At 55.2% G+C, this 24,122-nt stretch overlaps 1 protein-coding gene across 1 annotated transcript; it reads left to right on the top strand.

The window, feature by feature from the left end:
• Positions 1-160: 160 nt before the first annotated feature.
• MUC17 (mucin 17, cell surface associated) lies at positions 161-21,463 on the top strand (the record flags this gene model as incomplete). The annotated part of the gene is made up of 14 exons (XM_045074869.1): positions 161-403; positions 618-2,213; positions 2,262-3,368; positions 3,483-9,945; positions 12,725-12,913; positions 13,411-13,541; positions 13,921-13,979; positions 16,667-16,818; positions 17,036-17,101; positions 17,226-17,388; positions 18,284-18,445; positions 18,623-18,720; positions 19,446-19,525; positions 21,015-21,463. Coding segments are annotated over 14 exons (10,551 nt in total), but the record flags the coding sequence as incomplete, so codon positions are not given.
• Positions 21,464-24,122: the final 2,659 nt, after the last annotated feature.

Below are 24,122 nucleotides of genomic sequence, written 5' to 3'. Positions count from 1 at the left end.
CCAGTAGCACCACAGAAACCACCACAACCACAGGAACCACCACCTCTCCGACTACCACCCCCCAGTAGCACCACGGTAACAACTTCCACAACAGGAACCACCACCACTCTCGACTACCACTGTCAGTAGCACCACGGGAACCACCACCACCACAGGAACCACCACCACTCCGTCTCCCACTGCCAGTAGCACCAGCGCAACCACCAGCACCACCACCACTCCGACTACCACCGCCAGTAGCACCACGGTAACCACCACCACATCAGAAACCACCACCACTCCGACTCCCACTGGAAGCACCACCACGACCACCGAAACGACCACCTCCCCGACTACCACTGCCAGTAGCACCACGGGAACCACCACAACCACCGAAACGACCCACTCCACTCCGACTACCACTGCCAGTAGCACCACGGGAACGACCACAACCACCGAAACCACCACCACTCCGACTACCACTGCCAGTAGCACCACAGAAACCACCACCACATCAGGAACCACCACCACTCCGACTACCACTGCCAGTAGCACCACAGAAACCACAACCACCACAGGAACCACCACCTCTCCGACTACCACTGCCAGTAGCACCATGGTAACCACCACCACATCAGGAACCACCCACCACTCCGACTACCACTGCCAGTAGCACCAAGGTTACCACACCCACATCGGGAACCACCGCTACTCCGACTACCACTGCCAGTAGCACCATGGTAACCACCACCACCACAGGAACAAACAACACTCCGACTCCCACTGCCATTAGCACCACGGGAACCACCACCACTCCGACACCCACTACCAGTAGCACCACAGAAACCACCAGCACCACCATCACAGGAACCACCACATCTCCGCCTCCGACATCCAGTAGCACCACAGGAACCACCACGAACACTGGAAGCACCACCACTCCGACTACCACTGCCAGTAGCACCACAGAAACCACCAGCATCACCACCACAGGAACCACCACCACTCTGACTCCCACTGCCAGTAGCACCACAGGAACCACCACCACTCCGACTACCACCGCCAGTAGCACCACGGGAACCACCGCCACCACAGGAACGACCACCAATCCGTCTCCCACCTCCAGTAGCACCACGGGAACCACCAGCACCACAGAAACCACCACCACTCCGACTCCCATGGCGAGTAGCACCACGGGAACCACCACCTCCACCGGAAGCACCACCACTCCGACTCCCACTACCAGTAGCACCACAGAAACCACCACAACCACAGGAACCACCATCTCTCCGAATACCACCCCCAGTAGCACCACGGTAACAACTTCCACATCAGGAACCACCACCACTCCGACTACCACTGTCAGTAGCACCACGGGAACCACCACCACCACAGGAACCACCACCACCACGTCTCCCACTGCCAGTAGCACCAGCGCAACCACCAGCACCACCACCACTCCGACTACCACCGCCAGTAGCACCACGGTAACCACCACCACATCAGAAACCACCACCACTCCGACTCCCACTGGAAGCACCACCACGACCACCGAAACGACCACCTCCCCGACTACCACTGCCAGTAGCACCATGGGAACCACCACAACCACCGAAACCACCACCACTCCGACTACAACTGCCAGTAGCACCACGGGAAAGACCACAACCACCGAAACCACCACCACTCCGACTACCACTGCCAGTAGCACCACAGAAACCACCACCACCACCGGAACCACCACCTCTCCGACTACCACTGCCAGTAGCACCATGGTAACCACCACCACCACAGGAACAAACACCACTCCGACTCCCACTGCCAGTAGCACCACGGGAACCACCACAACCACCGAAACCACCACCACTCCGACTACAACTGCCAGTAGCACCACGGGAAAGACCACAACCACCGAAACCACCACCACTCCGACTACCACTGCCAGTAGCACCACAGAAACCACCACCACCACCGGAACCACCGCCTCTCTGACTACCACTGCCAGTAGCACCACGGTAACCACCACCACATCAGGAACCACCACTACTCCGACTACCACTGCCAGTAGCACCATGGTTACCACACCCACATCAGGAACCACCACTACTCCGACTACCACTGCCAGTAGCACCATGGTAACCACCACCACCACAGGAACAAACACCACTCCGACTACCACTGCCAGTAGCACCACGGGAACCACCACCACATCAGGAACCACCACCACTCCGACTACCACTGCCAGTAGCACCACAGAAACCACAACCACCACAGGAACCACCACCTCTCCGACTACCACTGCCAGTAGCACCATGGTAACCACCACCACATCAGGAACCACCACCACTCCGACTACCACTGCCAGTAGCACCACGGTTACCACACCCACATTGGGAACCACCGCTACTCCGACTACCACTGCCAGTAGCACCATGGTAACCACCACCACCACAGGAACAAACAACACTCCGACTCCCACTGCCATTAGCACCACGGGAACCACCACCACTCCGACACCCACTACCAGTAGCACCACAGAAACCACCAGCACCACCATCACAGGAACCACCACATCTCCGCCTCCGACATCCAGTAGCACCACAGGAACCACCACGAACACCGGAAGCACCACCACTCCGACTACCACTGCCAGTAGCACCACAGAAACCACCAGCATCACCACCACAGGAACCACCACCACTCTGACTCCCACTACCAGTAGCACCACAGGAACCACCACCACTCCGACTACCACCGCCAGTAGCACCACGGGAACCACCGCCACCACAGGAACCACCACCAATCCGTCTCCCACCTCCAGTAGCACCACAGGAACCACCACCACCACAGAAACCACCACCACTCCGACTCCCATGGCGAGTAGCACCACGGGAACCACCACCTCCACCGGAAGCACCACCACTCCGACTCCCACTACCAGTAGCACCACAGAAACCACCACAACCACAGGAACCACCACCTCTCCGACTACCACCCCCAGTAGCACCACGGTAACAACTTCCACAACAGGAACCACCACCACTCCGACTACCACTGTCAGTAGCACCACGGGAACCACCACCACCACAGGAACCACCACCACTCCGTCTCCCACTGCCAGTAGCACCAGCGCAACCACCAGCACCACCACCACTCCGACTACCACCGCCAGTAGCACCACGGTAACCACCACCACATCAGAAACCACCACCACTCCGACTCCCACTGGAAGCACCACCACGACCACCGAAACGACCACCTCCCCGACTACCACTGCCAGTAGCACCACGGGAACCACCACAACCACCGAAACGACCACCACTCCGACTACCACTGCCAGTAGCACCACGGGAAAGACCACAACCACCGAAACCACCACCACTCCGACTACCACTGCCAGTAGCACCACAGAAACCACCACCACATCAGGAACCACCACCACTCCGACTACCACTGCCAGTAGCACCACAGAAACCACAACCACCACAGGAACCACCACCTCTCCGACTACCACTGCCAGTAGCACCATGGTAACCACCACCACATCAGGAACCACCACCACTCCGACTACCACTGCCAGTAGCACCAAGGTTACCACACCCACATCGGGAACCACCGCTACTCCGACTACCACTGCCAGTAGCACCATGGTAACCACCACCACCACAGGAACAAACAACACTCCGACTCCCACTGCCATTAGCACCACGGGAACCACCACCACTCCGACACCCACTACCAGTAGCACCACAGAAACCACCAGCACCACCATCACAGGAACCACCACATCTCCGCCTCCGACATCCAGTAGCACCACAGGAACCACCACGAACACTGGAAGCACCACCACTCCGACTACCACTGCCAGTAGCACCACAGAAACCACCAGCATCACCACCACAGGAACCACCACCACTCTGACTCCCACTGCCAGTAGCACCACAGGAACCACCACCACTCCGACTACCACCGCCAGTAGCACCACGGGAACCACCGCCACCACAGGAACGACCACCAATCCGTCTCCCACCTCCAGTAGCACCACGGGAACCACCAGCACCACAGAAACCACCACCACTCCGACTCCCATGGCGAGTAGCACCACGGGAACCACCACCTCCACCGGAAGCACCACCACTCCGACTCCCACTACCAGTAGCACCACAGAAACCACCACAACCACAGGAACCACCATCTCTCCGAATACCACCCCCAGTAGCACCACGGTAACAACTTCCACATCAGGAACCACCACCACTCCGACTACCACTGTCAGTAGCACCACGGGAACCACCACCACCACAGGAACCACCACCACCACGTCTCCCACTGCCAGTAGCACCAGCGCAACCACCAGCACCACCACCACTCCGACTACCACCGCCAGTAGCACCACGGTAACCACCACCACATCAGAAACCACCACCACTCCGACTCCCACTGGAAGCACCACCACGACCACCGAAACGACCACCTCCCCGACTACCACTGCCAGTAGCACCATGGGAACCACCACAACCACCGAAACCACCACCACTCCGACTACAACTGCCAGTAGCACCACGGGAAAGACCACAACCACCGAAACCACCACCACTCCGACTACCACTGCCAGTAGCACCACAGAAACCACCACCACCACCGGAACCACCACCTCTCCGACTACCACTGCCAGTAGCACCACGGTAACCACCACCACATCAGGAACCACCACTACTCCGACTACCACTGCCAGTAGCACCATGGTTACCACACCCACATCAGGAACCACCACTACTCCGACTACCACTGCCAGTAGCACCATGGTAACCACCACCACCACAGGAACAAACACCACTCCGACTACCACTGCCAGTAGCACCATGGTAACCACCACCACCACAGGAACAAACACCACTCCAACTACCACTGCCAGTAGCACCACGGGAACCACCACCACATCAGGAACCACCACCACTCCGACTACCACTGCCAGTAGCACCACAGAAACCACAACGACCACAGGAACAACCACCTCTCCGACTACCACTGCCAGTAGCACCATGGTAACCACCACCACATCAGGAACCACCACCACTCCGACTACCACTGCCAGTAGCACCATGGTAACCACCACCACCACAGGAACAAACAACACTCCGACTCCCACTGCCATTAGCACCACGGGAACCACCACCACTCCGACACCCACTACCAGTAGCACCACAGAAACCACCAGCACCACCATCACAGGAACCACCACATCTCTGCCTCCGACATCCAGTAGCACCACAGGAACCACCACGAACACCGGAAGCACCACCACTCCGACTACCACTGCCAGTAGCACCACAGAAACCACCAGCATCACCACCACAGGAACCACCACCACTCTGACTCCCACTGCCAGTAGCACCACAGGAACCACCACCACTCCGACTACCACCGCCAGTAGCACCACGGGAACCACCGCCACCACAGGAACCACCACCAATCCGTCTCCCACCTCCAGTAGCACCACGGGAACCACCACCACCACAGGAACCACCACCTCTCCGACTACCACTGCCAGTAGCACCACGGTAACCACCACCACATCAGGAACCACCACCACTCCGACTACCACTGCCAGTAGCACCACAGGAACCACCACCTCCACCGGAAGCACCACCACTCCGACTCCCACTACCAGTAGCACCACAGAAGCCACCACCACCACGGGAACCACCACAACCACCGAAACCACCACCACTCCGACTACCACTGCCAGTAGCACCATGGGAACGACCGCCACCACAGGAACCACCACATCTCCGACTACCACTGCCAGTAGCACCACGGGAACCACCACAACCACCGAAACCACCACCACTCCGACTACCACTGCCAGTAGCACCACAGAAACCACCACCACCACAGGAACCACCACCTCTCCGACTACCACTGCCAGTAGCACCACGGTAACCACCACCACATCAGGAACCACCACCACTCCGACTACCACTGCCAGTAGCACCACAGGAACCACCACCTCCACCGGAAGCACCACCACTCCGACTCCCACTACCAGTAGCACCACAGAAGCCACCACCACCACAGGAACCACCACCTCTCCGACTACCACCCCCAGTAGCACCACGGTAAGCACACCCACATCAGGAACCACCACCACTCCGACTACCACTGCCAGTAGCACCATGGTTACCACACCCACATCAGGAACCACCACTACTCCGACTACCACTGCCAGTAGCACCATGATAACCACCACCACCACAGGAACAAACACCACTCCGACTCCCACTGTCAGTAGCACCACAGGAACCACCACCACCACGGGAACGACCACCACCACCAGAAGCACCACCACTCCGACTACCACTGCCAGTAGCACCACAGAAACCACAACCACCACAGGAACCACCACCTCTCCGACTACCACTGCCAGTAGCACCACGGGAACCCCCACCACCACAGGAACCACCACCACTCTGTATCCCACTGCAAGTAGCACCACGGGAACCACCACCACCATAGGAACCACCACCACTCTGACTACCACCGCCAGTAGCACCACGGTAACCACCACCACATCGGAAACCACCAGCACTCCGACTCCCACTGGAAGAACCACCACGACCACCGAATCCACCACCTCCCCGACTACCACTGCCAGTAGCACCATGGGAACCACCACCAACTCAGGAACCACCACCACTCCGACTCCCACTGCCAGTAGCACCACGGGAACCACCATCACCTCTGGTAGCACCACCACTCCGACTCCCACTGCGAGTAGCACCACGGGAACCACCGCCACCACAGGAACCACCACCAATCCGTCTCCCACCTCCAGTAGCACCACGGGAACCACAACCACCACAGGAACCACCAACACTCCGACTCCCACGGCGAGTAGCACCACGGGAACCACCACCTCCACCGGAAGCACCACCACTCTGACTCCCACTACCAGTAGCACTACAGAAACCACCACCACCACAGGAACCACCACCTCTCCGACTACCACCCCCAGTAGCACCACGGTAACAACTTCCACATCAGGAACCACCACCACTCCGACTACCACTGCCAGTAGCACCACGGTTACCACACCCACATCGGGAACCACCAGTACCCCGACTACCACTGCCAGTAGCACCATGGTAACTACCACCACCACAGGAACAAACACCACTCCGACTCCCACTGCCAGTAGCACCTCGGGAACCACCACCACCACAGGAACCACCACCACTCTGACTCCCACTGCCAGTAGCACCGCAGAAACCACCAGCACCACCACCACAGGAACCACCACCACTCCGACTACCACCGCCAGTAGCACCACGGTACCCACCACCACATCGGAAACCACCACCACTCCGACTCCCACTGGAAGCACCACCACGAACCTCGAAACCACCACCTCTCCGACTACCACTGCCAGTAGCCCCACGGGAACTACCACCACCTCTGGAACCACCACCACTCCAACTCCCACTGCCAGTAGCACCACGGGAACCACCGCCATCACAGGAACCACCACCACTCCGACTCCCACTGCCAGTAGCACCACGGGAACCACCACAACCACAGGAACCACCACCACTCCGACTCCCACTGCCACTAGCACCACGGGAACCACCACCACCACAGAAACCAAAACCACTCCGACTCTCACTACGAGTAGCACCACGGGAACCACAGCCACCACAGAAACCACCACCACTCCCTCTCCCACTGCCAGTGGCACCACGGGAACCACCACCACCAGAGGAACCACAACCACTCCGTCTCCCACTGCCAGTAGCACCACAGAAACCACCAGCACCACCACCACAGGAACCACCACCACTCTGACTACCACCGCCAGTAGCACCACGGTAACCACCACCACATCGGAAACCACCACCACTCCGACTCCCACTGGAAGCACCACCACGACCACCGAAACCACCACCTCTCCGACTACCACTGCCAGTAGCACCACGGGAACCACCACCACCTCAGCAACCACCACCACTCCGACTCCCACTGCCAGTAGCACCACGGGAACCACCACCACCTCTGGTAGCACCACCACTCCGACTCCCACTGCGAGTAGCACCACGGGAACCACCGCCACCACAGGAACCAACACGACTCCGTCTCCCACCTCCAGCAGCACCACGGGAACCACCGCCACCACAGGATCCAACACGACTCCGTCTCCCACCTCCAGTAGCACCACGGGAACCACCACCTCCACCGGAAGCACCACCGCTCTGACTCCCACTACCAGTAGCACCACAGAAACCTCCACCACCACAGGAACCACCACCACCTCAGGAACCACCACCTCTCCGACTCCCACTGCCGGTAGCACCACGGGAACCACCACCACCTCAGGAACCACCACCTCTCTGACTCCCACTGCCAGTAGCACCTCGGGAATCACCACCACCACAGGAACCACCACAACCACAGGAACCACCACCACTCTGACTCCCACTGCGAGTAGCACCACGGGAACCACCACCACCACGGGAACCACCACGACCACGGGAACCACCACCACCTCAGGAACCACCACCACTCCGACTCCCTCTGCCAGTGGCACCACGGGAACCACCACCACCACAGGAACCACCACCACTCCGACTACCACTGCCAGTAGCACCACGTTTACCACCACCACATCAGTAACCACCACCACTCCGACTCCCACTGCCAGTAGCACCACGGGAACCACCAGCACCACCACCACAGGAACCACCACCACTCTGACTACCACCACCAGTAGCACCACGGGAACCACCATGACCACTGGAAGCACCACCACTCCGACTCCCACTCCCAGTAGCACCACGGGAACCACCACCACCACGGGAACCACCACCACCACAGGAACCACCACCACTCTGACTCCCACTGCCAGTAGCACCACAGGAACCACCACCACATCAGGAACCACCACCACTCCGACTCCCACTGCCAGTAGCACCACGGTTACCACCACCACATCAGGAACCACCACCACTCCGACTCCCACTGCCAGTAGCACCACAGAAACCACCAGCACCACCACCACAGGAACCACCACCGGTCCGACTCCCACTGCCAGTAGCACCACAGTAACTACCACCACCACAGGAACAAAAACCACTCCGACTACCACGGCCAGTAGCACCACAGAAACCACCAGCACCACAATCACAGGAACCACCACCACTCTACCTCCGACAGCCAGTAGCACCACGGGATCCACCACGACCACCGGAAGCACCATGGCTCCAACTCCCACCTCCAGTAGCACCACCGGAACCACCACAACCACAGGAACCACCTCCACTCCGACTCCCACTGCGAGTAGCACCACTGGAACCACCACCTCCACTGGAAGCACAACCACTCTGACTCCCAGTGCCAGTAGCACCACGGGAACCACCACGATCACTGAAACCACCACCTCTCTGACTGCCACTGCCAGTAGCACCACCGGAACCACCACCTCCACCGGAAGCACAACCACTCCGACACCCACTGCCAGTAGCACCACAGAAACCACCACCACCACAGGAACCACCACCTCTCCGACTACCACTGCCAGTAGCACCACGGTAACCACCACCACATCAGGAACCACCACCACTCCGACTACCACTTCCAGTAGCACCACGTTTACCACCACCACATCAGGAACCACCACCACTCCGACTCCCACTGCCAGTAGCACCACAGAAACCACCAGCACCACCACCACAGGAACCATCACCGGTCCGACTCCCACTGCCAGTAGCACCACGGGAACCACCACCACCGTAGGAACCACCACCACTCCGACTCCCACTGCCAGTAGCACCACGGGAACCACCGCCACCACAGAAACCACCACCACTACGACTCCCACTGCCAGTAGCACCACGGGTACCACCACCACCACAGGAACCACCACCACTCTGACTCCCACTGCCAGTAGCACCACAAGAACCACCACCACCACAGGTACCCCCACCACTCCGACTCCCTCTAATGGGAGCACCTCCAGCCTTATATTCTCCGTCACCTCGACTGTATTCACTAGCTCATCCACTGGTACAATGAGAAGCACCCATACTTCAACATCTTCTGCAACCACTACCCGTAAACGGTCTCTTTTTACCCTTACAGCTGTCATTTCTTTTCAGTTTCCTGCTTGGGTTCTCAAATTTTCCCCTTCATACTCTTCTTTTGCCATTAATTGTTTACCATGAGATCCGATGTCTTCTGGGCTGTCACACTTTCTCTGTCTTCTCTGTCGTGTCCTCTGTCTCTTGAGCTAGGTTTTCTCTGTCATTTAACATGCTTACCTCTCTTTACCTGGACCCCATGAGTCCCCAATGAGGTGTGTGCACAGTCCATTTCTTTATTTTTTACTCTGGGAAACTGTCCCACTGTGTTTTAAATCCCATAATCTCATGAATTTTTATCTTCATTTCAATTTTGTTTCTTTTTAAGGGTTTTTCTCATATATTTTGCTCATGCTAAAGTCCCAAGTTTCTTTTATTTTTGTTTTGTTTTGTTTTGTTTTTTGGACGAGGGTGTACCAGTTGTACTCACCTGTGCTGTTAACCTCTATCTCTCTGCTGTCATTCACTTATTTTTTCTTATTTGCTGTTCATGCACTATAGAAACCACGTAGTTTCACTTTTATCAGCTCTGAGCTCTGCTCTGTGTCCTTGAGTGTTTTCATATCCTGAAGCCTCCCTGTCTATCTCTGTCTCTATAGCTTCAACTCAACTTCTTTGCTCTGGGTAGGATGATACCTGCCCCAGTCCATACCTACCATTAAAACATACTGTCACGGGGTGCCTGGGTGGCTCAGTGGGTTAAAGCCTCTGCCTTCGGCTCAGGCATGATCCTACGGTCCTAGGGTTGAGCCCCACGTCGGGCTCTCTGTTCAGCGGGGAGCCTGCTTCCTCCTCTCTCTCTCTCTCTGCCTGCCTCTCTGCCTACTTGTGATCTATTTGTGAAATAAATAAATAACATCTTTAAAAAAACATACTCTCATTATATAATATATAATATACCACATATATTATAGAATATTCTTTTGTATTTGTGAGATGTATTATCAAAGCGAGAGAGGAAATTTGCCATACATTAAGAAAAACAGACTAGTTAAAACACTTGAAGACATTTACTTGTTTAGATGAACCATAGATATGCCCAGAGAGATACGGTCTGTGTCTGTCTGGGGCACTTCGCAATCCTGTCTTGAATTAAGGAAGATGAATTTCTTCAGCATCTGGCTACTGCATTTTCTCAGCACTTGGGAATTTTTCCTCTGGCGAGTTCTTTTCCTGGCCTTTATTTTATGTGGCTTCGTTCTTTGGTCTTTCCAGTGTGGCATCGTCATGTTAAACTCTCTGGTTGTCAGGGGGAGGTACTGAGCGTTCTTGGAGGGGAGGTCTGGACCTTGCATCCCTAGGAAGTCCCACAGGGGTCCAGTAGTGAATGCATGACCGCCAGGTCCACAGCTGGTGCTGATCACCTGTCTGAGGGCAGACAGTCTCCCTTCATCTTCCTCTTAATCCCTGGAGTTTGGCTTTCCCCGTAGACCCTTGGGCAACAAGTCACACACCCCAATAGTTGCTTTTGCTGCTGAGCACAAAAGATCCGGACATCTTCGGTATCACACATCAGAGAGAGTGAGAGAGAGGCTGATTTGGATTCGTGGATTTTTATCGTGTCACCAGGAGGGCACTCTTGACTCGACTCTTTCATTCTTCCTCAGTGTCTTGGATCAAAGGCCTGTTCACTAGAGGCTGTGTGACCTGACGGTCATGGGTCATGGGTGTGGCCCACACACTCTGTATCTGGGAGGAGTGGAGTAGACCAGGAGGCCGAGGTGGGGCTGGTCTGCTAGAGTAGGTGCTTATCTCATGTGGCTCCCTAGATCAAACACACCTGGAACACTAGTTAGTGCAGGTATAGCTCTTTTCAAGAAAAGCCAAAGGGAGGGATGTCTGGGGGTGCTCAGCCAGTTGAGCATCTGCCTTCACTCAGGTCATGATCCCCGAGTCCTGAGATGGAGTCCTGCCTCAGGCTCCTTGCTCAGCGGGGAACCTGCTTCTCCCCCTGCCTGTCCCGCCCCCTGCTTGTGCTCGCTCTCCCTCTCTGGCAAATAAGTAAATAAAATCTTTAAAAAAGAGAGAGAAAAAAAAGAAAAAGAAAAGGAAAAGCCAAAGGGAGCAGAGCTGTCACTTTTCCAGGCAGGTTGAGGGAGGTTACACCTCCTCCCTCAAACGCCACATCCCAGAAAATAAAGAGGAATCAGGAATAGTCAGGATGGCCAACAGTTTCCCGTATGAGCTCTTCTGAAGCAGGTGTTGGAGAGACGATGACGTACTCGTTCTCAGGCTTGCTGGGATCCAGACTGGTCAAGCCCCTCTGGGTACTCCGAGTTTCTGTTTCTTTTTTTCTATTCCTCAGCCTTGACTGTGTTGTCCCCTCACTCCTGACAACACTTGGTTTCCTGTCCCTTTCTTTCCGGGGCTAAAGGAAATCATACAGAAATTCTCCAAGACCAGGTCAAGTCTGGTCTCCACACGGAGCCTCGGGGAGGTGTCTAAGCTTCTCTCCACTTCACTTGTCCCATCTCTAAAGTGGGAATGGCCCTAACTGTCCCGTCCACCCCAGGGTCTCACGAGAGTATCAGACTAGGCGTTGCTTGCGAGAATGTGTTGCGAGCCTGAAGTGTTGTGCAAATACGTGTGGGTAACCGGGGCCTTGTCCCTTTCAGGGACCTGCTTAAATGGAGGGACATGGAACGGGCAGGCCTGTATTTGCCCCAACGGCTTCCAAGGAGACCAGTGCCAGACCAAGGTCCCAAAGTGCTATAATGGCGGCTCGTGGGACGGAATCAAGTGTGTGTGCACCAGCCTCTACCAGGGGCCGAAGTGCGAGGAGGTGGTCTCGAGCATTGAGATAAGTGAGTAAGACCACAGGGCCCCGCTCTCCCCGGCGCTGGGCCTCTCTTCCTGCCCTTCTACATGCCCAGGAACATGGCCTCTTCCGGGGGCAACCATTTTACTCAATGGTAGGAAAGGTGAAACGGGAAAAAAATGAATAAAGCAAGAAGAATGGGTTTGGAACCAAACACAACCTGATACAGAATTTTACCATAAAATACACTTGAGACGAGTGAGCGAGTGATGGAGGAGAAAACAAAAAGTGTGTGGCGTTCTCATGGAGAATGTAGGACCCGAGATCCCCTGGGCTCAACCCCAAAGCCATGAGGAGTGCTGTGTGCTCCCCACCCTCCGGGGGCGCCCTGGTGGGACCTGAGTGGGGGTCGTGGGTGCTGGACCCAGGCCACTTCCCTGCCCAGGGCAGAATTGCTGGAGGTGTGGGTCTCCTTGGGAGGGCGCTCAAGGGCAGGAGGGGGCTCCATCCTCAGTGAGCGGTGCTTCTGTCCGACCCCCTTAGACTCTCCGCCGCAGACTGTCTCTGCCCAGATGGAAATGACCGTGACAGTGACCAGTATGGAGTACTCCAAAGATCTAGAAGACCGGGATTCTGAAAAATTCCAGAACTTCAGTGCGATATTCACAAAGGAGGTGAGCCTGGGAATGCAGGTCCCCGCGGGCCACTCAGCTCTCCCGGAGTCGTCTCTGGAGGTGAAGAAAGCCGGTGAGGGCTGTTCCCATGTTAGAGGTCTGTGAGTTTCTCAGCTCACTCCTTTCCTCAGGGCTTGCCAGAGAGCTTGTGGGAAGACAACGCAAGGTTCCATGAAAGGGCAGTGGGGGCCCCCCGCGGCGAGGCTGGTCTCTGAGGAGGGCCCGACCCACCGGGACCGTGTGCCACTGCCAGCACGGGACAGGGAGTGCGAGGTGCAGCACGTCCGCCCGCCGTCTGCTTTCCCGAGCTCCTGGGGAAAGACGGGCGGGCTCCAAGTTGGGACCTCTGCGATGACACGGTGATCTCTTTGCCTTTCAGATGGACAAAGTTTATTCCGGAATCCCTGAGTATCAAGGGGTCAACATCACAAAGCTGTCGTAAGTATCCAGGGCTCCCCTCCCGGGAAGAAAGTCTTTGCAGTGGAAGCAGCAGTCACAGTCACAAAGACGGCTGTTCTCTGCCCCTAGGTTAGCTGACTAGGGCTCCCATAACAAAATGCCGCAGACTGGGTGGCTCAAGCATTGGAAATTTATTTCTCATGGTTCTGGAGGCTGGAAGTTTACGATCAAGGTGTTTGGTGGGTTGGGTTTCTTCTGAGTCTCTCTCTTGCCTGTAGACAACCGTCTTCTTGCTGGATCCTTACAGCTTTTTTTCTATTCAAGCATGTGCCTTGTGTGTCTTTGTGTGACTGAATTTCCGTGTCTTCTCCTTTTTTCTTTTAAGTTTTTTTGTTGTTGTTGTTTTTGTTTTTTTGACAATCTCTTCACTCAGCATGGGGCTCGAACTCATGACCTGAGATCAAGAGTCACACACTTTTCCAACTGATCCAGCCGGGCGCCCCCCACCCCAAATTTCCTCTTCTTACAAGGACACCACTCAGACTGGATTAAGACCTACCCCAACAGGCTCATTTTAACTTATTTGCATCTGTAAAGACCCTGTCCCCAAATACAGATGCGTCCTGAGGGACCGGGGATTAGGGCCTCAACACACGGATTTTGGGGGAACACAATTCAGCCCGTAACACACTCCAACAATTACGGTTTCATGTATATTTTCCAATTTGGAAGCTCCTAACCACCCTGTGGGAGAGGCCAGCAGATGAAGAGACAGAGACCCAGAGACGGGCACTGGGTTGCCTGGGGGGGGTCACTGATGGGGTGGGAGGGCGCGGCCTCACGCCCAGGTCCTCTTACGCTGAAGACGCTGATACACGAGAAGCCCTGCAGGCTACAGCTTGTGTGGTGGACACCGCACTTGTCTTCAGAGATGAAGCCCAGTAACTTAGCCTGGGAGGAAACCCCAGGGAAAATGTGTCGGAGACCACAGCTGGCCGGTGTTAACTTCCACCGCCCCCCCCCCCCGCCCACAGGATTCTGCCTCCCGCCCTGCAGAATTTCGGCCCAGTTATCAGCCTCGGCTTTTTTTTTTTTTTTTTAAGATTTTATTTATTTATTTGACAGACAGAGATCACACGTAGGTAGAGAGGCAGGCAGAGAGAGAGGGAGGGGAAGCAGGCTCCCCGCTGAGCAGAGAGCCCGATGCGGGGTTTGATCCCAGGACCGCGGGATCATGACCCGAGCCGAAGGCAGAGGCTTTAACCCACTGAGCCACCCAGGCGCCCCCAACATGGCTTTCTTTCTTTTTTTTTTTTTAAGATTTTATTTATTTATGTATTTGAGAGAGAGACGGTGAGAGAGAGCATGAGCAAAGAGGAGGTCAGAGGGAGAAGCAGACTCCCCATGGAGCTGGGAGCCCGATGCGGGACTCGATCCCGGGACTCCGGGATCATGACCTGAGCCGAAGGCAGTCGTGCAACCAACTGAGCCACCCAGGCGTCCCATCCAACATGGCTTTCTTGACCCCCTTGTCCTTCTAGGGAAAGATGGCCTTGAGCTCCACGTTGCCCTGGTCCCCTCTAACTCGTTACTCTACAGGCTATTTGAATTCCACGATCGTGTATGTTACATGAGTATCATCATTCTCTCGTTTAACTCTGTTATCCTGGATGGTCCTACCCCTCGCGTTGCTCAGGAGTATTGCCCCCTTCCCCCAGTCTTCTGTTTATGTTTGAGCCTCTGAATGTAGTGGAAAGGAGAAAGCAAAGGCAAAAGAGTGCTTTTGGCTTCCATGATTTAGGAATCTGGAATTATAAGCACGGGAAGCTGGACTTGTTGCTGAATTTTTAAAGGCAAACAGCTCATTCTTGGGGTGCCGTGGATCCCCACCCCCACGCGCGCGCGCGAGGAGCGGTTGGCGTTCTAGAGTAGGGGCTAGACGTTCGTCGACTTCCCGGCATTCCCGACCCTGCTCTGCACGCGCAGAAGATGGACCGCTCCGGGGATGTGGAGCGAGGGGACGACAGAAAGAAGCCGCTGGAAGCTGTGAGCGTGTCTGAAGCCACGCTTTCTTGGTGGCCTTGCCTCCGGCTGCTCCTAGCTCCTAAGCAGAGAGTCGGAAGAGACTGCTGGCTAAAATTTTAACTTTCTAGGTGTCAGAGATTCGTTTTAGAATTGATGGAAGTGTTTATGAGTAGAAAATACGCACATATGAGCTTCCAATCTGTGCACCCTTTCCTTTTTTTTAATTTGTGCACTCTTAAGAGGCTCACAGACCTTCTGCAGCCCTCCCCCCAGCAACTCGTGACTCCTGTGAGTCCCCGGTGTCCTCCTACGTCTTAAGGACCCCTTGCCAGCAGCGGCCCAGTCCCCTGCTGGAACGCATCTGATGGCACCGTGAGGACCATCTCCTGTGGCCCTGTCCCTCTGTGCATCTTTGCCCTTGAGCCTTCCTGAGACTTCCACACAGGGCTGCCTAGACGCTAACCTTTGAGACAGTCCCCTTAGGCGCAAGTCGTGGTGTGAGGCCTATGGGGAAGTGCCTAGCACTGTGCCTGGAATGAGCCTTCACCCAGGGAACCCGGGGGGGTCATTTCAACCGCCCTCCCCCAGCTCTGCCTTCCCGTCGGGGCAAAGGGCATATCGTGCCCGGGACAAGGGGTCAGAGAAGCGAGTGTCTGTTATGACCTGGAAGGCTGCTCACGGACATCCTTTTCTCTCCTCAGGGCCGGCAGTATTGTGGTGGAACATGAAGTCCTCCTGAAGACCAACTTCACCCCAGAATACAAGGAAGTTTTCTCGAAGGTCACCGAGCAAGTGACGGAAAAAATCCAGAAAGTAACCACGGAGCAAATCAGCAGAAATAATAGCTGCTCAAGTAAATTCCTAGGGAGGGAGGGAGCGGCTGGAAGGGGTCCTGCGGGATCTTTCGGGGGCTCAGTGGTGTGGGGGCCCTTCGAGGGTCATTGTTCTGGGGAGCAGGGCTCGAGGCTGTCCTTCCCATGTGCGGGACTGTCCTAACAGCCTCACTCCTCGCTCCACTGCCCCCACTAAAGGAGTTTGCTTCAACGGGCTCTATGTTTTTCCTTCCACAGGTATACTGTGTTACAACAACACTGCCACCAAGGTGCAAAGTTTTATAGTTGATTACAACCCTGAAAGTAGGTGACCAGCGCGGGGGAGGGGCAGGGAGTGGGGGGTGGGGAGGTGGCGCTCCCGGGTGGGTCGGGGGAGGCACACAGGTGCCTGGCGGCCTGGTCACCGCAACTCCTCCGCGCCCCGCAGAGGAATGCCAGGAGAGGGCTGGGAAAGACTACGCCGCCTACTTCTTCCTGGCATACAAGGAGGAGAAGCCGTACTGCATCACCCGCTGCATGCCCGGCTTCAACACCTCCCTGGACTGCAACTTCGGGAAGTGCCAGCTGGAGCGCAGCGGCCCTCGGTGCTTGTGAGTGTCCCCGGCCCTCCGGGACCCCGCCTCCAGGCCCAGGGACCTAGTGGGTCCTGGCCTCCCTTGAGTGTCGCCGGAACCCCGAGGCCAGGTCCAGGACGGGGCCCTCCCCGGGGCTTGTGCAGTGGAGTCAGGACTGGGACCAGCTCTGGGGAAGCAGAAGGAAAGCCTCAGCTTCGGGAAACTCCCAGTCAGGTGGGGAGGTAGAGCCCGGTTTCCAGGGGGAGAGTCCGTGGCCAAAGCAATGAGAAGGCAGCCCATCCCCACGGGGAGGGCAGAAAGCCTGTAAAAGACCAGCCGCAGGCCCTGGCTACTCAAACAAAACCAGAGAGAGACCAGGGGGAAGGAGTGGCCCATGTGCAAAGGCCTGAGTTGCTGTTCAGGTCCTGGGCAGGTTTCCAGAAGGAGGATTTTTGCGGGTTGGTGTGGGGAGGAGAGGAACAGGGCTTAGGAAGGGTGTCTCCAGGGAGGGGAGGGCGGTTTCGGAGGCACAGTGTGTGCTGGGGATCCCGGAAGGGATTTGCTTTTCCCGATGGAAAGGGAGAGGCTGAGAACATGACGGTTGGTGGCGGATAAGAAGGTTGCCATTGGGGTCTCCAGTTCCTGGGTACAGCCCAGGGCAACACGAGAGCGGGGCTGACTGCTCTAGATCCTGGGCCGCACAACCTAAAAGTACTGGGCTGAGTCCCAGGCCTCTCTGAGGCCTGCGCCGTGGAAGCTGGACTTGGCCTCTGCCTGCCCCCTCCGGGCTCTGCGCCCCAGCGAGGTCACCCTCACCTTCTCCTCATCAAGCTCCCACGGGCTCGGGGCCAGATCTGAGGCAGGGAGACTGTGGCTGTCGGCTGCCTCTCACTCAGAATGCCCCTCCATCTGCCCCCTCTGTCCCTCTCAGCTGCTTGACCACGGACACCCACTGGTACAGTGGGGAAACCTGTGAGTTCAGCACCCAGAAGAGCCTGGTGTACGGGCTCGTGGGGGCAGCCGGCGCCGTCCTGCTCCTCGTGCTGGGTGTTCTCTCCATATTCATGTTCCGTTCCAAGAGGGAGCTGAGAAGGTGAGTCGCCGCTGCCGCCTCCTCCTCTGGCCTCCAGCTCCCGCTCCTTTTCTGGTCCCTCTGCCTTCACTCACTGGTCCTCGGGGTAGACACTGGGGGAGCTAAGAGGGACCCAACCAGGCCCCAAATCCTGGTTCCCTGATCATCGTGGAATCTCTCTGGTGTTTCTGTCAACAGGCAAAAGTCTAGAGTGTCTCAGTTGTACATGTGGCATGAAGAAGACGGACGGCCCACACCTGGAACCTTCCGAAACATTGGCTTTGACATCAATGAAGGTACTGGAAGTCCTCAGTGCGCTCAAAATGTCTCAAAGTGTGGAGACACACATGAGAGGACATGGGAAGACGTAAAAGAGCAGAGAGAACAGTATTTTCATCTCTAAAACAGTGGGTTCCACATCTGTACCCCTATTTCCACCCGTGGCTTCCGTTAGGCCCTGGATCACGACCACGGGGGGACGCGAGGTTGCCGATGGGCTAGATTTCTCCAGCACTCAAACCTGCCTGTGTGGACACGCACAGGCCCCACCTGGCAGTGGGGGGGCTCACCGAGCAGTGATTTCCCTCTCCGCCAAGTGGCGAACTGCACATTTTGTCAGGTTAAATGTCCGTGTTAAAATTCCTACAGATCGAGTCTTTACATTCCAAAGAAGCGAAATGTAGAATGAGGAGACCATTTTCGTGAACCCACCAAAAAGCAAGAAAGGGGGAACAGATGATCAGGAAAGGGGTGACAGACAGGAAGCATAAAATAAGGGAGACCATAATCTGCCCCATCAACAACGACAATTATACGTGGGTTAAACACTCCAGCTAAAAGAGGGAATTAAAAAAAAAAAAAAAAACTGGCGGTTTCCTGTGCATGGAAGGCAGAGCCAGGACGAAGGCAAAAGCATGGGGAAGTACACAAAGAAATTCTGGCCCTGAGGCGGGTGACGTCAGAGGGAGAGACGGGGGCTTGTCTTCTAACCGGCCGCTTCCATGGGCTCCCTTCCCTCCAGATCGAGACGACTCCGTGCACTTGGACTCCATCTATAGCAACTTCCAGCCCTCCCTGGACCACATAGACTCGGAAACCCAGGTGAGACGCTCGCCTCCCTCTGCACTGAGGCCCCGTGTCCTCTCCTACCACGGGGGGCCCTTGAGGAAAGCAAAGTTGTGTTTACGGTTTGCTCGTCCAGGTGACATCTAGGTGTGCCTTGCCGGGAAGTGAGCAGTAACTTGGGGTGGCAGCAGGGGGAGGAGAAGGAACTAAGCAGCAAGGTGGGGTCGACCTGCCCGAGACCCCTGGGGCTCTAGGTGCAGAAATTTCTTTCCATGTCAAGTAGGTCGTGATGGCCAACTTAGTTAATTTAAAAAAAAAAAAAAGGAAAAGGAAAACAGTTTAAAGATTTTATTCATTTATTTGACAGACAGCGATCACAAGTAGGCAGAGAGGCAGGCAGAGAGAGGGAAACAGGCTCCCAGCTGAGCAGAGAGCCCAATGTGGGGCTCGATCCCAGGACCCTGGGATCATGACCCGAGCCGAAGGCAGAGGCTTTAACCCACTGAGCCGCCCAGGCGCCCCTTAACTGTTTTACTTTTCAAACCCACATAAAAGTCAGAATAGTGGTGCACTGAACACCCCACCTAAATCCCCAGTGTTTAACGTGCTGCCACGTTTTCGTCTTACGGCACAGCGTGTACAACTATGATACACATTCTCATCAAACTTTGCTGGAACACCTGGCAGTCAGTTGCAAACATTATGACATTTGATAAAATGATAGAAGTCATAAAACACTTCGGTACACACCCCAAATACCATTAGCATTCCCAACAAGTTGATGATAATTGCACAGTATCACCCCGTATCCATTTTTCCAATGAATCCAAGAGCGATTACTAGTTTTTGGAATATGAACAAATTTCACACACTGACTTTTGTTGCGTCACGTTGGTCTTTTTAATCTAGAACCGATTCCTACCTTTTACATTTATTGTTTTTTTTTTTTAAGAGTCTAGGATGATTGTCTTAAGGAACGTCCCACATTTTGAGTCTGATTATTTCCCCATGCTGTCCCTCAAGCCTCTGTTCTTCCTGTGAACTGGCAGTTAGGCCTAGAGGCTTGATTAGCCCCAGCTTAGATGTTTCTGTTAAACATCCGTCATGGAAAAATAAAGCTACTGCACCACCTCAGGAGGTACATAAAGTCAGGATGTCTCACTAGGACTGAGACCAAGATTGGTCACTTGGCAAGAGGTGACCACTCATTGTTGCGACCTTGATTTCATTCCAACTGGATGAATGTTCCAGGGCTGAAGAAATGAGCTCATAGTATTCCCACTTCGGAAGGAGTGTGTTGGCTTCAGGCACTGTACTCCCTAGGGAAAGCCTTGGGGCAAAGACACACTCCCTCACTAGAATGCCTTTAAAGCTACCGAAGTTGAGAGTTAAGTTGGTGGTGGGGGGAGACAGTTGATTTGTTCTAGACTCTAAGCTGAGCACTTCCCCAGTCCCAACACTTATGTTTCCAAATCCCAGGTTCCTTATAAGCCTAGCCCTCACCTGGTTCTGTCTCTCTTTCCAGATCAGAATTCAGAGGCCTCAGGTGATGATGACGTCGATTTAAGGCAGCTCCCACATGGAGCTGTGGGGTGTGAGAGTGAGCAGAGCTCACTTTGGCCAAGCCTGGTGGAACTTTTCCCCATTGAGAGCATTCATGGAACTGGATGAAAAACAAAAGCCATACCAAGGAGGAAGAGGGGAGAGTATAGCGCTGGGAAACTCACAAACAGGAAACCATGGAAACTCCGATGGGCTTGTTATGATCTCAGGCGAGGCACCCCTCCTGCCCACCCCACTTCAGCACCAAGGACAGCGTCCAACCCACCCCTTACGTCAACGACAGCTCAAACACAGGACTCTACATTATACAGAATGTCTTGTAGGATTTATTGTACTTCATTTTCATGGAAAATGCTTTAAACCATTCAGTTTCTTTGAAATATAGGATTATAAGTATTTTTAAAGTTCTAATATTTATCTGTCCATTCTGATTTTTTATTAGTCAATATAATAATATATATTTCTAATAACTAAAAACAGTGAAAGCAAATTCATTAAATTTTGCATGGTTCCCAGTCCTTTCTGCAGTTGATACCCTACACTGGCCCCTGTTTTTCCCCTGCAAAGCTCTCTCACCTCCTCTCCCTCAGGATGCAGGGTGTGGTGGATTTGCTTCTTCTTCTGGAAATGGGCTTGTGTTTCTTCCCGTAGATTTGCAGAGATGGAGTCCTGGGTCTTATTTCCAGCTTTCTAATCCACGCGCTGTGTTAAATCTGGGGAAAAAGCATATTTGATCATTCAGACTCAAACTCGCCTTTTGCTGCGAAAGGACTAGGTTCTTCCTAAAGTCCCCTTACTGCTGTCCCACTTCACATGTTCAGGGTGCTTGATCGTGATTCGGGCCACGCAGCTCAGGACTTAGTTTGTTCTGGATGGTGTCTCCCACAGGAGACCCCATTTAAACCTTAAGCTGAAAACAGAGCCTAGCCTCTGCTGCCCCCTCACGGTCACTCGGAGCAGCTGCAGGCACCAGTCGGCACCCCCCCACCATCCCCCTCTTGGTTCCTCCCCACCCCCACCTCCCCCAACCCCCAATCAGAAAGCCATCGAAATCCCCAGCTCTTAAAACCGGGCTTAGTCCATTTGGCTCGGTGGCTTGTAAACAACACACATTTATTTCTCACAATTCTAGAGGCCAAGATCAAGGTGCTGACAGATTGGGTTCCTGATGCACAGACAGCTCTTTGTTGTGTCCTGGCAGGGCAAAAGGAGTGAGGGAGCTCTCTGGGGTCTTCTGTAAGGGCACTGATCCCACTCAGAAGGGCTCCGTCCTCACAACCTAATCAACTCCCAAGTGTCCCCCTCCCCCGCCCTCCTGCTAGCATCATCACCTTGGAGATTAGGTTTAAACCTATGAATTTGTGTGAGGGTGTTGGGTGGGGGCACAGACATTCATTTTATAGCCCGGGCAGAATCCAGCTGTCTTCCTTTTCAGACCTGCTTCCTGCTTCACACAGGCCAAGGCGTCCATGGTCATGGGAGGGACCGTTTAAAAGAACCGAGACCCTGTATCCCATCTAGAACCACATTATCCACCTCAACTCCTTCCTGCTCTTGTCACATCTGCTTCGTGGACAAGCAGGCTGGTCTGGGTCCAACTTACTGCCTGAGCGAACCTGGGAAAGTAACTTCTCTCTGGACCTCAGTTCTCTTATCTGAAAAAACTGACCACTCCCTTCGCGCCCATCACCATGTCACCATTGTATACTCTTTTGAACGCATTTATTCCTAGGACCCTATGAAGTGGGAACGGTCATTATCCCCATTGTACAGAGGAAGGGGTCAAGGCCAGGTCACGCCCCGTCACTTGCCCAAGGTCGTGTAGTCAGCGTGAAAGAGGAGTTACAGACCAGGGAGTCTGGCCATCAAGCCTGTGTTCTTGACCATGAGTTACGCGCCCTCCCTGCGGGGCCACTCTCGGGACTAACCAGATTAATGCCTGTAGAGTGCGTGGAACAAAGCCTGGCACATAGAAGTTTCTCGGCAGGCAGGAAGGAACGTTGGTTACGGCTCCATCAGCATCGCCCTCACAGTTCTCTCCCCAGTGCCCCTTCCCTCCCCTTCCTCTCGTCGTGCAGCCATAGGAGAGCCATCGGCTGGACTGGGGGCAGATGAAACGCAGGCTCTGTCATCTTGCAGAAACACAAGGGCACAGAGATGCATGAAAGAAGACTGGGGCTGGGAACACCGGGTGTGAAGAAGAGGGGCTGTTGGGGGCTTAAAGGCAAAAAGGAACTTGGGAACCAGCCCTCCAGGCTCATCTTTGGCCGCCGGCATCGCCCCCACAGTTACATGGTTCCACGTCCTACCACTACCCTTGGGGGCCACTCTTGCCCTGACTTGTGGGTCTTTAGGCATCACCTCTGGCCCAGTCCGTAGCCTGGTCGGCGCCATGGCTGATGCCCCTGGGCCTCCCCTCCTGCCAGTCCTTCCTCCCTCCTGCGCAGCCAGCGGCTCCTTCCCAGTTGTGCTGTTCACCTGCTCAAGAACCCGGATGCTCCCACCCTCGTAGTAAAGCCAGATCCATGCTCCTCAGTGTCTTCAAGTTCCCTAGAACCATCCCTCCCTCACCTCCAGGAGCTCTACGACCTCACCGCATGGACAGATGAAATGCCACTCTGTGGCTGCTGCTTCAGCCTGCAATGCCCTTTCACACCTTCCTCTGTAGAACCTGACTCATCTTGCAACACCAACTTCACCTCCTCCGGGAAGCCCCCCGTGATAGAACCCTTCACAACCTCTCCCATCTGTGCCTCCCTGTCTTCGTCCGTGTGGGTTGCCATAACAAAATGCCAACACTGGGTGCCTTAAACTGCAGACGCTAATTTTCTCACCATTCTAGAGGCTGGAAGTCCAAGATCCGGGTGCCAGCGAGATCATGTTCTGCTGAGGGAATCTCTTCTTGGTTTGCAGACCGGCCTACCTCTTGTGTGCTCACATGAGTGCTTTTCTGTTCACACACACACACACACACACACAGTACACCGGGGAGGGGGCAGGTCACAAAAAAAGCAAGCTCTCTGGTGTCTCCTCTTAGGAGGGCACTAATCCCATCAGATCGGTGCCCCAT

This window comes from Mustela putorius, unplaced genomic scaffold (assembly GCF_011764305.1).
Source record: "Mustela putorius furo isolate JIRA1106 unplaced genomic scaffold, ASM1176430v1.1 tig00000139_pilon_pilon_pilon, whole genome shotgun sequence".
NCBI lineage: Eukaryota > Metazoa > Chordata > Mammalia > Carnivora > Mustelidae > Mustela > Mustela putorius.
This window is presented reverse-complemented; position numbering and strand designations above follow the sequence as displayed.